General features: G+C 37.9%; 1 protein-coding gene and 1 long non-coding RNA gene across 2 annotated transcripts; one reads left to right on the top strand and one right to left on the bottom strand.

Annotated features, from left to right (window-relative positions):
- Positions 1-4264: 4264 nt before the first annotated feature.
- On the top strand, positions 4265-11319 carry LOC121508690 (perforin-1-like). The gene is made up of 10 exons (XM_041785704.1): positions 4265-4379; positions 5034-5311; positions 5606-5685; positions 6783-6828; positions 7291-7427; positions 7527-7665; positions 7767-7847; positions 9149-9639; positions 9745-9838; positions 10436-11319. The coding sequence occupies exons 2-10, from the start codon at positions 5042-5044 to the stop codon at positions 10646-10648; spliced, it is 1551 nt and encodes a 516-aa protein (XP_041641638.1). The 5' UTR covers positions 4265-4379; positions 5034-5041; the 3' UTR covers positions 10649-11319.
- Positions 9470-13878, bottom strand: LOC121508691. The gene is made up of 3 exons (XR_005991814.1): positions 13708-13878; positions 9776-9865; positions 9470-9607 (listed from the first exon to the last, which is right to left on the bottom strand). It is a non-coding gene; the product is annotated as an uncharacterized LOC121508691 (long non-coding RNA).
- Positions 13879-15885: the final 2007 nt, after the last annotated feature.

Here is a 15885-nt window from a genome sequence, read left to right as displayed (position 1 = left end):
CAGTTCTTCTGGGGTCTTTAGACACATCTCTCACTAGTTTTCTTTCCAGAGTTTTAAATCTGTATTTTCCAGCCTCTGCCAGGCTTGGTCAAGACTGTTTCTTGATGATACTTTTCACTCCAGTTCTTGACACTTGAGAATGCAGTGACAACTTTGTACATCCTCTTGCTTTGTGAGCATCAACAATTCTTTTTCTCAAGTCTAAACTGATTTCTTTAATTTTTGCAATGATGCTTTCTCCAGTGACAGCTCAAACCCTTAGTGAAGGTTTGATACTGTGTGTAAATTGGAAGATAACCCTCAGTTTAACTTGACTTTACAAGCTTTAAGCATTACAAAGTTAATGCCCATCATTGCACAACAGTGGTTTGTGCCATGGTTCCAAAAAAAGACCAGGCCTTGTTCTGTCGCTGTAAAACTCCTTCAAATCTCTGCAAGTTTATTTACGCGCATAGAATCTGTTTTTTTTTTTGTATATCTTCTTCTCTTATTTTGAGGTGTTGCTGCCATCACAATCAAAATTAACTTATATTTTCATGAACTGATAAAATGTCTCAGTTTCAACATCTTGTAAGTTATTTATGTCATATGATTAATAAGATATGGGTTTATGAGATTTGCAAATCATTGCATTCTGTTTTTATCTACCTTTTACACAGCACCCCAACTTTTTTGGAATTGGGGCTGTATACCATCCAGAACAGGGGTTACTAAACTTTACCATGCAGGGACCCCTACAAAGCACTGACCTTTGGAGGGAACCCTTCTTGCGAAATTGCTTAAATTCATTGCACATTATGATAATTTATCACAAATTAAACCAACAGCGAAAGCCTAGTTTGTGTGGTACGAGCAATCATGGCATGCTCCAAGTCCCTTAAATACTCATTCAGACCCTTGGTTCCCAATTCGGCATATTACTATGTCTACATGCCTAAATGTAATAAGTGCTGCCATGTGATTGGCTGTTTAGATATTTGCACCATATTAATGGGTATACCTAACATTAAGTTAAATTCTGGTAAAAATGACACTGTACACATTGCTTGGGGAGTTATAGGAGACGATCCGCATTGTGGGCTTTAGCAGTGTGGACCAGGTTAAGGCTGATGTGCTGGGAGGTGAGTCATAGTGAGAACAAATGTAAAACAGTTTACCTTTCTTGCTTTAACTCCCTCATTTCCAGTGTGCTTGCAGCTTGAGCATCCGTGTGCCAACTTTAAGAGTATGTGTGGCCTGCAAAACAATAATTACAGGAGATATCAAGCATTATGTCAGTACTACACTGCTATGTTTATAATAAAAAGTCATGTAACACAGCCCTATATTGAGCTAGCATTTCATGGCAAAATATAACTCATAGTGAATCCATAGTAAGCAAACAAGCATTTATACAATCAGCACAACAATGACTAAAAAGGATGCATGCATTAATGTCATTGTAATCATGCACCTGCACTCCAGGTCTCTCCCTCCCACGTGCTCGCTCTCCGCCATGTTTTTTTCTGAATATAATTACCTCGCTTTTATTATTTTATTCAAGTGGCAGAAAAGGTTTTTTTTTATATCACTTCCTTTACTCCCTCTGTTTTCCCTACATGCTATCAAGATAAGGTCCAGCCTTTCCTTATCTCTGCTAAAAGCATTAACTTTATCCCTGGCTGGTTTGGATTTTTATGACTGGAGGTGGAGCAGCAGCATCAACACTTGGAGCTTTTTCAAACAGGTACAAAATATGAATCACAGATCAGATTTACAATTTAGTAACACGGGAAGCTTTTGCTGCTGATGTTGGAAAATGATTAAAAGGATCAAAAAAGGAGCAAGACTGGTTGATTTAGTATTCTCTTTTAATAAAGGTCATGATTGAGGTTCAAATCAGCGGTTCCCAATCTTTTTCCTTAGTAGCCCTCCAACTTGAACGTTGGAAGTTTGCAGAGAACTCCATGTGAAAGCCAAGAGTGCTTTCATGTGTTGTGCAAGAGAGGCTTCCGTCCAGCTATTCTGCCATAAAGCTCAGATCCGTGGATGGCTGCAGTGATGGTTGTCCCACCGGAACTTTGTCCCATCTCCACACAGGATCTCTGAAGCTCAGTGAGAGTGACCATCATTTTAGCCCTCCCAGATCTATGCCTTGCAACAGTCCTGTCTCTTAGCTCTGCAGGCTTAGTTTTGCCCTCACAGGCATTGTCTGCTGTGAGGCCTTCTGTAGAGAAGTACAAGCCTTCCCAAATTATGTCCAACAAATTTAATTTATCACAAGTGGGCTCCAATCAAGGTGTTCTGCTTGGCATCACTCAGCAGGGACTGTAAATTATCACAGCACCATGAGAATTCGAAAGCCCCAAGCAATGTGCTTAAGATAAAACATGTAAACAAATCTGAATTAGAAGCTGTAAAATGTGAGTAGTGTTTAATGTTTATCTAAACAAATTTGTAAATGGTGGTGGGTACTTCAATTTCATTTTCTGATCATTTTGTCTGTGTTGCTGAAAATGGGGCACATTTTTATAGGAAGGTTGTTTTCTTGATAAATTTTGAAATTTCAAATTTCAAAGACCTACAGTTTACTCTATACAAATTTACGACCCTATAGCCATACGTAGACAAAAATGTCCTCTCATGAAAACTGCTATGAAAATATTATAGATGAATATTTTCCACTTTTCTGTGGCTTTAATCTTTTAATCAACTTCAGTCCTGACTTTGATTATTGATTTCAATCCACCAAATTGTTGAAAAACGTCAAATAAAGTTGATCATAGAATACATCTGATGCTCATTTACAACTTTTTTTTAAAAAGTGAAAAATCCCATTACTACCCCGCCTCTCACCCAATGACAGCTGGGATAGGCTCCAGCACCCCCGTGACCCCCAACGGGATAAGCGGTATAGAAAATGGATGGATGGGAAATCCCATTACTAAAGTATATTTTATAGCCATTTCCCCATTAAGAAATGACATGTATTTCATGCACAGACTTAAAATGGGAAAATAGTGCCATCAAGGTCTGTATACTTAAAAAGATCAATTACATTTTTTTTCTTCAAAATTTATGGTTTTATTCTGCTATGGCTCAGAGATTAAAAAACAAGATTATAATGGGAGTAAATGGGACATTTTTGTCACTAAATGGCTTATTTTGGAGAAAGTTTGAAATCAGGCAGTACAAAAAAACTAATCATGCATCAGATCAATTTTGTTGCTGATCTTTGACATATCCAAGTCTTTAATTTGAAAAAAAAAAAAAATCTCAGCCCTCCATCATGTATTATATGGAAAATGACTCATTTTTTTGTGTGTGGTTTTCATATAAAACAGTGACTCAATGAATTCAAACTGGTATTTAAAGGGTTAAAATCCTGAATATAATTAAATATTTGGTGGTTTTGATCAGGTCTGAAGTCAACTTTTATACATTCTAACTGGCTTCAGGTGTGATTTCTAAACTGCCAGCACCTGTTACTGCTACAGGTGAGTTTAAACGAGCATCACATGCTTGAAATAAAATGTTTTTCCCACAGTTTTAAAAGGGTGCAAATAACTTTTTCCAGCTCATTTTTTGAGTTTTGTGTAAAATTATGTCAATTTTGGCTTTTTTTCTTTTGTGTTTTTGTGCTGTTCCAATGTACACAAAGGAAATAAACGTGTATACCAAAAACATTTGCAAATGCAACCATTTCTTGGAGAAACGGTGTTTTATCTGGAAAAATTCCAGGGGTGACAATACTTTTGTCCATGACTGTACACACACACACACATAAACATATTAAACCAAAATAATGCATCAAAATACCGGAGGGCTGAACAATCACTCTCTTGGTATTTGGATTTATTTAAACCAACAGCCCATTTGACATCTTCCACCATATGTAGTTTATATCCACTGTTTCTTTAAGCCCCTGATACTCTTTCATCCAGTCCATATTTAGCTGTTTCTCTAGCTTTTGTTTGTCATTTTGCTGTTTTTTGAGAGTAAAATGACCTGAGTTAATACAAACAGAAACCCTCATTAAGTTCTATTACAGCACACAAATGTGTATTGATCAGAGACAGCACTCATGTTTCCTGCTTGGCATCACTCAACAAGGACTGTAAATCATCACAGCACCATGAGAGTTGGAAAGCTGTGTGCAACGTGTGTTAGATAAGACAAGCTGTAAAAGGTGAGTAGTGTTTAATGTTTATCTAAACAAAGTTGTAAATGTTGGTGGGTTCTTCTATTTAATCTGAAACTGACCAGTGCTCATTAAACAGTTATTCTCTTGGTATGTAGGTTTATTTAGACCCACAGCATATCTGACACTTTCAGCAGGGTTGCACAAGAAACGTCATCTTCATTGCCTTGGTGTTCCAGAAACTGCACCTGAAAATACGGTGAGCCACTCCTTGCTACTTTCCCTATTTTGTATTTGTTTCTTAGGGCTGTCAAGATTAATCGAGGATTGTCTTGTTTTAAGGTCCACAACTAGTGCACTAATATTTTTTAAGTGCAATTAATCTCATGCTTTATTGTCCCTTCTAACAAACTTGGTTAAGGCACTGCAGCATTTCCCTGCAGCCACAGTGATGCAAAAACCTCCAAAATTCTGTCTTCCCTTTGTATGCTGAGGTACTAAGTGTAGATTAATGAGAATTAAAAAATATTTACACTGTAGCAGCAGGTTTCAACATGGGAAAAATGTAAAAAAAAGAAGAGGGTCTGAATACTTTCTGAATGCCCTGTATACTGCTTTATAGTGGAAATTGCAATAATAATAAACTTGTAATTTACTGAGCAGCCCTTAAGGAAACAATAAGAAAATCTGCCATAGAGGATTTCCATTGTGCACAAAGACCAAATGTATCACATGAAAATATGACTACTGTTTATCTATAATTATCTTTGATTACTGATGTTTTGTTCGTGGCCAGAAATTATAGATGGCCAATTTTCAGTTTTTATCAGTTAAACAGATTAAAACAACACAGACAAAGCTATGCTCACCTTTAACCCCTCTTCATCTCTGTCTCTGAAATCTTTGTCTTCAGCTCCAGTCATGCTCTCCTTTTCACCCCCACGCCTTTTCTACCTGAGCCTCCTTCTCTTCCTGTCCTTCGCCTCCCCTGTCCTCTCCTGTCAGACTGGGACCCGCAGCCAGTGTATATCTGCGCCATTTGTACCAGGACACAATCTGGTAGGAGAGGGCTTCGATGTGGTCACCCTGCAACGCAAAGGAGCCTACGTTATTAATGTGAACAACTACCTGACCCCAGAGGGCCAATGTACACTTTGCCCTAATCCACTGCAGGGCAACATTTTACAGAAGGTAAATTAAAACAGAAAAACACAAAGATTTCCTAACGTTTTGCAGGAAAAACACTGAATACGACAATGTATTTCAAACTCTTTTTCATGCATTTCAGTGGTCTCAAAACAAATTAGAGAGACACTCCTTTAACTCAATAGCATCACAGTTATTTACATGATAAAAGGATTATTTAAGAGTTTGTTGGGTTAAATCTTTTTCATGCTATCGGATCATGGACAAAGTATTTCCACCTGCTGATTGATGAACTCATTGTTTTATCAATGAGTCATGTTGTTTTCATTTTGTTTTCAGATACCAGCCTCTGCACTGGACTGGCACACATTCAGCCGCTGCAACGATCAACTCCAAAGCAGTATGCACACCTCTGTCAGGTAATCTGTGATAAATCATAGTCATTCCCTGTATTAAACCTATGAGAACATGTGATTTTTTTCAGTTTTTAAATGATGATTTTATTTAGTACAAAAAAGCCATCTAAACCTGCCTGCCCTATGTGAAAAGTGATTTGCCCTAAACCAATAAATGTTAATGCGTCCCTTGGTGGCAACAACTGCAAGCATTTGCAGCATAGCATCTCAATTGGATTAAGATAAGATAAGATATTCCTTTATTAGTCCCACAAGGGGAAATAATTATCTTATCTTATCTTATCTTATTCAAGTCTAGACTTTGACTAGGCCACTTCAAAACCATCATTTTGGGTTTCTTTTTAAAGCCATTCAGAGCTGGACTTGATTGGTTTTGGATCATTGTCCTGCTGCATAATTCAAGTGTGCTTAAGCATGAGGTCATGAACCAATGGTTAGACATTCTCTGGTCGAGAGCAGAATTCATGTTTCCATGAATTAGGGCAAGTTATCCAGGTCCTCAAGCAGCAAAACAGACCATTATATTACCACCACTATATTTTACTGTTGGCACGATGCTCCCTTATGAAATGTTAGTTTTATGCCAGCTCAACTATGTGTCATTAGTCTACAGAATATTTTCCCAAACGTTTTGGGCATCATCAGGATGTTTTCAGGTGAATTTGAGATGAGCCTTTGTGTTCTCTTTGGCCTTGGAACTACCCCACAGACGCCATTTTTGCCCAGTCTCTTTGCTATTGTTGAATCATGAGCACTGGCCTTAATGGAGTCAGGTGAGGCCTACAGACCTTTAGATGATGTTCTGGGTTCTTTTGTGACCCCCTGGATGAGCTGTTATTGTGCTCTTGGAGTAATTTTTGTTGACGGGCCTCTTCTGGGAAGTGCCACCTCTGTTCCAAGTTCTCTCTATTTGTGGATAATGGCTCCCCCTGGGTCACTGGAGTCAAAGAGCCTTAGAGATTGCTTTGTAACTCTTTCCAAAGTTTTAGGAGAAATTGTATACTGCTCAATTTCTCTGTTGAAAGAAGAAATTTATAAATTTATATATTTTTTAATGTTATTTAAAACATGCTGAGTGTTTCATGTTCTTGTGTCCACAGCTCACTGGTCGACTCGTACACCGACCAGGACAGCAGTGACTGGGAAGTAAGAATCCTTTACAGCTGTTTATGAAAGCAATGAAAACAATGTGCTATTTTTGAAAACAATTGACAAAATTCATGTTTTGTCTGATTCTACACTCGGATTTTTTCTTTGATTAGCCAAGCAAAGTTATCACAACAGATAAAAGACCTATCATTTCACTGTGAAAAGGTGATGATCATACTTTATGGTCATTAACATACACAGAGTGAAAAAGACGTTGAAACAGACTGATAAACTATTCGGGGTCCACGATCACTGATTGACAGCAACTGTGGACAGGGTTGTTCAGGCATAATACTACAGGCTTATTTCATGAGGGATTTCTTTCTATTAGAAATCTGATACAACAAATGTTAATCTTAAATCTGACCTGAGAACAATTTTGTACAATATTTCTACTTATCTTTAGTCTACTGAATGTTAAATATGTTAGAAACTCAAGCAGCTCTTAAATTTTATCAGGCTGGACTAGATGAGAGGAAGTGGCTCGGCCAGGTGGTGGGGGGAACACGCTCTGCTGTGTATAACTTTGCTACAGCAAAGAACAGAGAAGACCGCTACACCTTCAGCTCTCACACAGCCACCTGTGCCAAGTACAGGTAAAGTTATTCTTTGTCTTTATCATGTACTGTTTGTTGTTTTTGCTCTCACAATTAAAAAAAATACACATTTTATAGAATGAAGTTTTCTGTTTTTAGTTACCGTGTCTTGAGCAGACCGCCCCTCAGCTGTGAGTTCAGCAGAGATATCGAAACACTGCCCTTGTATTACAACTCCTCAACCAGGGCCCAGTACAGGCAGCTAATAGGGACCTATGGCACACATTATATCCGCCAGGTTAAAACACAAATACACTCATACATCAGTTTTATTTTCTTACCTCAGATAAATACAGAATAATGATGGACAAAATGTCATTACCTCGTTTGTAATTTCAGGTTGACCTGGGTGGCCGTGTCAGGAGGGTGACAGCGACACGTACATGTTTGTCCAGACTGATTGGCCTATCAGTGAACCAGGTAAGTAGGTATAAAGAGAATACATGTAACACACAAACATCCTATGTACTGCAAACCCACATTCCAAAAAAGTTGGGACATTATATAAAATGTGAATAAAACAGAATACAGTTTTCAATCTATATTCAATAAATACAGTACAAGCACACTATTCAAACTAATAAACTTTGCTTTTTAAAATAGATTCTCATCCTGTCCACCAGCCCTCACGATGTTATGAGGAAGAGGGATTGAGAACATTTCCCTAAGTCTTTTGGCCTGGCCAGATTCTGCTCCTCATAGCTTCACAAATCTTTTCAGAGTGATGACCTGTCTAGTGGCTCCTCGTGTTACTTGTATTCTCCATAAGTGTGTCACCAGAGTGTGGAAGTGTCTGCATACCGTTTTTTCATTTTCTTGACACCAGGAAACACATCAGATTTAAAAGTCGCTGAAGCCCCTACAATGTAAAAAACAATGTCACTCTTCTTTGGTTTAGGCAGGCAGGACATATCAATGGTGCATTGCTGCCCCTCTTCATCACTTGGTTCTCCCTCGCCACTTGTAGCATCCACAATTTTCCTGCTGTTATATCAAGCCACCAAATGGAGAGCAAAGGATGATGGGTACACAAGAGTTGATGTAACTGTAGTTCTTTCTTCCCTTTGCTCAGCTCCACTAAAAAGATAGTCTTTCTGCCCTGAAGACCTATCATTTGAAACCATCACGTCCATGCCAATATTGAGACACTTCTGTCACCACGTCACTGTAAAATCAGTGATTCCGAACATCAAAGTATATTGTCTGTGCTGAATTCAACTTAATAGACTAAAAACGATTTGTAGATCCCCTGTTCTTAAGGGGGGGGGCATCCAAATTTTACACAATGTCCCAAGTTTTTTTGAAATTTGGGTTTGCATGATGTATGATGTACATGTATGATGTACATGCATGATGGTCATGGAACTTTGATTCGATAAAAGCAAGAATCCATTTATATTGGTACCAATCTCCATGCTGAGGCAACAATTAAAGAAGTCCTAAACCCCAAATTACAAGCAATCAACTGCTTTCTAAATACCATAAATACATTAAAAGCAAGACATTGATAATGTATTTGTGCAATTTAGTCAGTGTGCAGGTGTTTGCAATTTTTAAATGAATCCATTCATCTCTTATGGACTTTTCTTAGGAAATATGTTTATTAAGCTTTGGTACTTACTGATACAATATGACATGAAAATAACAGAATATATAAGTACCGTTAAGTCTGACATTACTTGCACCAAAACCTATGCTCAGTCTATGTTCCTGTCATCTAGGTCCACAACTGCTTAACAGAGGGCATCAGCGTAGGCTTGGGAAAGATCAATGTGACAGCTAATCAAAGGAACTGTGACAAAGTCTTTCAGAACCACGGTGTCTCTGCCTCATCCAGCCTCAGCCTCCGAGAGCACATGACTGAGGTGGTGGGAGGCAGTGACTGGGTGGGGGAGTTTTCACTCACCAGCAATGACTCCCTGGGCTACCAAAATTGGCTGAAAACTCTTAAGGATCACCCTGATGTTGTAAAGTATTACCTAGGACTAATGTACGAGCTGGTGTCAAACAGGACACAGAAACTAGGACTGAAGGCTGCCACAGAAGACTACTTAAAGGAGAACGCCCTCAGCACACCCAACCAACCAAACTGCAATGGTCAATCTAACCTGGACCACAACTGCTGTCCATATCAGGCCTGGAGAGGAACGCTGGTGGTGACCATCGTTCGAGCCTGGAATCTGAAAGGAGATATTGTGGGCAACACTGACGCGTGCGTAGAGAACAAGTCAAGATTCAGAAGAGATTCACTTTAAACAGGCTGCAACAAATACAAAATATCAAATATTATTTGCTTTTCATGTTTCTAAATGAACAGGTACGCAAAGATGTGGTATGGCTCCTCTTACCGCAGGACTCACATGATCCGGTCAAACAATCCTCGCTGGAACGCACAGTATAATCTGGGCAAGGTCAGTACTAGCCATCCCCTGTCCAATCTTCTGAAACAAGACAGAAAAGCAAATCAGTAATTTCAAATTATTTGTGGTGATTACCTCAGATATAACTAGAAAACCAGCAAAAGCTAGGGACTAGGGTGGTATTACATTGGCAAAAACTTCCATTGCAATACTTTATCCTCCTACAATATATACAGTTGCACCTCAAAAATTTACATCATATTACATGAACTTTTACATGAAATTTTGGGTCTTTGAGATGCACCTGTATATCATAATGTGAAAAATACAGGACATCAAACCAGAAAAATTGCAGTTATTTTGTGTACACATCAGGTCTGGATCATATTAGCAATTTTCACTAAATGTGATTACTTTGTAATATTTTGTTAATGAATCAAACAAATATTAAAGAGTGCATATTAGCTAAAGGTTTCTCTACTGTTCCTTACATTTTACAATACACTTGAGGTTTCTTACCCTGGCACACCTGTGGCTAAAGCCCTTTTGGGCAAACAGATTAAAAATTACTGTTTATGATTACCTGTTAAAAAAAAACCATTTTCTACATATGAGCACACTGTGACCTTTCCCTTTAAATTTATAAAGGTGGACACACGTTCGGGTCTGAAGGTTGAAGTCTGGGATGAGGACGTGCGCTATGATGACCTTTTGGGATCATGCGTGAGGTACCTGAGGCAGGGGGCCCAAAGGTACACGTGTCCAGCAAAGAATGGTGGTGTGGAGATACAATACACTCTAACCTGTGATCGCCACCTGACTGGAGACAGGTGTGACCGATACAAACCATCTCCACAGTGAGAAATGGACAGCATGCACTATCAAAAATGTTGATAATTTGCACTATAAAAGGTACGATTATGTTCCTGAAAGGCAATGAGCCAAACTGTAACAACATCTCAACAGCTATGAAGCTATCACAATTTCCTTTAACTACTAAGTGTAATATTTTTGGTGCACTATAAACTGATGGCCTAGCAGTGCAATTAAGGGTTTGACCTTAACTTTTTTCTCACTTTTGTTTTGTGACATCTTTATTGGAATATCTGTATGTTGACATAAAACAAAGCATTCAGTTAGACATGTATGTTCAAATACGAAAATGATTTGTTTTGTACAGAAAAAGTAAGTTTCTTTCCCATTTCATTATTCTCTTACCATGTTTTATCTTTCTTTTTGTTTTTGTTAAACTTGTATGAAATGTATTTGTATAGCATTTTCTGTATTACTTTTTAAATGATATATAGAAAAATATTGCAAACGCTGATAATGATCTTGGCTATAATTCCAAAGAACTGAAATACAACCTTTGTGCTATAAAATAATTTTTTGAAGGTTTGTATATTTATAGCATCCTATTATTTTTCAACCTTAGTTAAGCATTTTTTTCAGTTTTTATCCTTGCATGAATTGCCCTTATTTAGTATTGCATTGTTTGTACTTTGATGTTATTATTTCTGAATTTTATTGATGGTGGCACATTTTGATAATAAGGCAATTAAAAGCTGTTTTGTATGTTCAATGATACATTTTTTTTCATCTTTCTTAAAGCCTGTGAAAAAACTGAAAGGTTCACTTTGGATATACAGTGCTTAACAATTGTATTAGACCGCCTGTCTTAAAAACAAGAAGACATAAATAGTTTAGAAATCTTTCAAAATCTTGTTTAAAACTAAAAATGTTATTGTTATTTATTTGGCAAATAACAAACTGAAACAACTAAATAGTCCTTTTTCACACATAATAACCAAAAAACTTCCTATTTTGTATGGCCTCCTTTGGCCTTGATAACAGCTTGCATTCTTGCTGGCATCGTTTTTATGTACTTTTCCACAGTCTCTTTTATTATTGAGTCCTAAATAGTTTCTAGCTGTTCCCACAGACTTGCTTTGAATGAAACTTTTGTGTGATCAATCTTTGAATCTACTAAATCCCAAATTTGTTCAATAGCATTCAAATCCGGACTTTGACTTGGCCAGTCCATCAGTTCCAGTACTCCAGATTCCTTTGTCTTGGTCAAATAGTCTCTGCACAGCTTTGAAGTATGCTTGGGGTTATTGTCTTGTTGGTACAGTTGCTGGAAAAAGTATGTGAACCCTTTGGGATTTCTTGGATCTCTGCATAAATTGGTCATCAAATGTGTTCCGATCTTCATCTAATTCACAACAATAGACAAACACAGTTTGCTTAAACTAATACTGCACAAAAAATGATATGTTTTAATGTTTTTAATTGAACAAAACATGGCAAATCTGAGGTGTTTCTGGATGTTTGCAGGCCTCAATAATGGCTTCTTAGCAGCTATTCTTCCCTTTAAGCCTTGTTCCATCAGTCGTCTGCTTATGGTCATTCTGAAGACTTTCTCAGACTCTGATCTAGAAGCATTCATCTCTGCCTGAAGATCAGCTGTGGTCTTCCTTCTGTCTCTAGTACTTCAAATCTTGAGATGTCTGACATCTGCTTCAATTAACTTTCCTTTCCTGCCTCTTCCTTGGCATATTTTGTAAGTACCAGTCTCGGCAATTGACTCCAAAGCATACTTGACCACACTGTGAGAACACTTTACGTCTTTCCCTATTTGTCTCAGAGCCCATCCAGCATCATGAAGTGCTTTAAGCGGACTCTTTCATTTTCAGTCAGCTCTCCACGTTTTACCATTTTGAACAGGAATGCGGAATTTCAAACTGAATTCACCTTTTTATACCCAAATTTGAGCCGGCTCACTGGGCTTCTCTGAGAAGTCAGAAATTAATCAAGCATAACATTCAACCACTAAAACTAATTTTTCTGTTCAAGAATACAAGTAAATAATTATAATTTGATATATTAATCAAGAAATATTAATGTGCTTTACTATTTTTTCTTTTTTTTTTTTGTAAATCAGTAAATTTGAAAATTCATGGATAACAATTATAATTATATTTTAGCATCAAAAATATCATTTGGGTTAAAGAGCTTCTACATATTGGTGTATTAACCATTGCAGAAACATAAAAAATGATTTTGATAATTACCAATGCTGTTAATAAAGGGCAGCTGTGGTATAAACCTTACTTTGGGTGGTGGTCTAATATACTTGTTAAGCACTGTATAACCAGCACTCCCTCAAGATTAAATATTCATTATAGATTCAGAGTGAGAAGGAAGCAACTGGCGCACTTTTGAGTCATTGACCACCTATTTAATCGATCAATGACTTGGACTGATGTGTAAATTTGCATAAAATCTAACCTGTTTGGCATTGATGTAACCATGAAAAAAACGTGAGCTCGATCATGTTTTGTGTGCAAAGGCCTTAGGACCCTAATGACCCTAACTGAGCTAATGACCTGCTGCCACTGAAAAGCTGATTAAAACCTGCCCCTAGAAGATGATTAAATTAATGCTAATTATTAGCTTTGCTTCGAATAAATGTTTGAATTCTGAGTTGTTTCAAATACCAGTGTACAACAACCACCAAGCTGCAGTCAGGGGTTTATGATAATTTTGTCACAATTTGGTCACACCAGTTTTGAGTGGACGCCATGTTGGAAATGTGCCTCCGGAAGTCATAAAATAGGCCTGTAACCATGTTAACAACCGCCATACCCTACCTGTTGCCATTAAGTGGCCTACAATATAGTATATGCTGATTAAACAGAGATAAATAGAGGAGTATGATAGTGCTAACACCGAAACACATTACAGAGTAAATACTATCCCACTAACTAACCTAACCTAACTACCTACTAACCTGCTCCGTTACCATTAAATCAGTAATGGCTAGCTAGCTAACGGCCTATTAAGGTAAAATAGTCCCAACTAGGTCAAAAAGGAGTGACACTGCCGTATATTTTTTTCTACCTGGCTTTTGACAGTACCTGGTGGCTGTTTCCATCCCGTTATGTGACAAACACACGAACAGCCCGGCGGTGGTGTAAACGGTCAGTGTACTTTCTGGCAGTTCGTTTTTCAGTTTGAAACCATGACTGAGGAAACAGGAGAAACTGTCCTTAATCCGTTTTTTTCGTTTTAGACCACAAATGGAGAAAAACGCTTTTCCATTTATTTATTTTCGCATTGGCTTCATTTTTTTAAGACCAGAGGTTGCCGCTTGCCAAAGGCCACTTCCCAAGTCGCTTATAGATCGGCCTCAGATCCTATGGATTCGCTCGAACCGGAAGTAGTTTCCGATCCGCCATCTTGACGGCTGTGCCAATGCCCTTACAGGGTTTTGAGACTCAAGCCATAAGTCCGAGGACTGAGATTTTAAGACCAATGAGCAAAGACACATAAGAGGAGGTTTCCCGGAACTCTCGTTACTCAGAGGCACGTCCCCTTATTTGATATCACTCTCTGATTAGACGCTGCTACACAGTGGATGTCAGTGAAACTTCACAGCACCGCCAGAGAAAAATAATGGAGGAGAAACGGTGTTTATAACAGAGGGTAAACTGACTCAACGGACTGTAAACAGAATATAAACATCAGAAGTTTTAAAAGGCTCAATAACTGATGGACTGAGATTTTAAAAAGTGTTTGAAACAAGCATTTACAGTGAAATATTGAAAATAAATTTAATAAAATCAATAATAAAGAGTGAATCAATGGAGTTTAATATTTGATTAGTTTTCTGGTTCATCTTCAAGCATCAAACATGTTAAAGCTCATAAAATCTAAAGATTCAGATATAAATCTTACCTTTCCCACCAAACACCGACATCATTCAAACATTCTTTTCTACATTCAGTCCGCCATAGCCTTAATTTAGTCAAAAGATAGTCGTAGAAAAGTGAGCCATGTTTTGTCCGTCTAATTAAAAATGACAATATTACAGCGACGTCTTTATAGAGACGTCTTTTCAACGACTTGAAAATGACTGCATTTCACCGTTCATTTTACTATTAAATCTAGACGTTGCTTAGACAGAGTGGAGACGGGTTTTTTTTTACATCTTTACCAATATTATTTGCTGGGTGTTATAGTCAGACAGCGGCAGTCTGTCTGATTTTAAGATGAACCGCGTATAAATCATAGCGGTATTAATAAAGTTTCTATCAGTCTGATAGTGAGCGTCAGGTTTGATCATAGCCTTCACACTGAATATTTAGGATAATAAATAATTTTTGTAATATAGCATTTGTAGTTAGAAAGAGTCTGCATGTTTTGGATATCAAAAAATAGGTTGTAAAGACGTTAAAATCATCTCCACTCTGTCTAAACAACGTCTAGATTTAATAGAAAAGTTAACGGTGAAAAGATGTCATTTCAGGTTATTGAAAAGACTTCTCTGTAAAGACGTCGCTGTGTGGTCATATTTTAACGACTATTACTGGGCTAAATTTGGTCTAAATCAGGTGGACAGAATAATTTAATAATTTTCTACGACCAGTGTGCGAAATACCCGGCCACAATCGGGGGGGTCCACCCTAACTAGTGCTCCAGTATCAGGCTGAAGTCTTAGACAGCATGCAGTATACAGGACCACAAGTAATACATACACGCACGTTAAACACACATCACTCAGTCTAGCATCATTGTCAACAAAGCTGCAGGACCACAGCACAACTCTGCTCTGTGATCAAATAGGACACTTGCGCGTCCATTTTGTGCGGGCGCGCGCTCACACATACACACGCATACGTGCACATATGAACCCAGGCAACCGATGTATGGCGAAATATTTATGTCAGTATGAAGCACAGCAGGTCTATCACAATCAGTTAATTAAGTCTGGATTTAATAGATTTTTTTTTTGGAGACCCCAACTCACCGGTAGATGTGCTAGTAGCTACTTCGCCAGAATTAGCTCGGGATGTCTCTGCTCCATCTTCATCACTGTTTTGGTTTAGTCTTTGAGATGTGAATCCAAAGTTTTCAAGCAAAGAACTTTGCTTTCTCTTTGACATATTTCGCTGAATTTAAGCACACTGAGTCCACAATTTCAGGGGAGTGACCAAAGCGGTAAGAAATACACAAGCTATATGGCAGGGTTACGCGAGGTCATTGTTGCGGAGCATTTGAAACAGCGCCCCCCACGTTTGGAAGCTTTATCAGAG

This window comes from Cheilinus undulatus, linkage group 4, assembly GCF_018320785.1.
Source record: "Cheilinus undulatus linkage group 4, ASM1832078v1, whole genome shotgun sequence".
Lineage (NCBI taxonomy): Eukaryota > Metazoa > Chordata > Actinopteri > Labriformes > Labridae > Cheilinus > Cheilinus undulatus.
The sequence above is the reverse complement of the archived record's forward strand: the minus strand, read 5'-3'. Positions and strand labels throughout refer to the sequence as shown.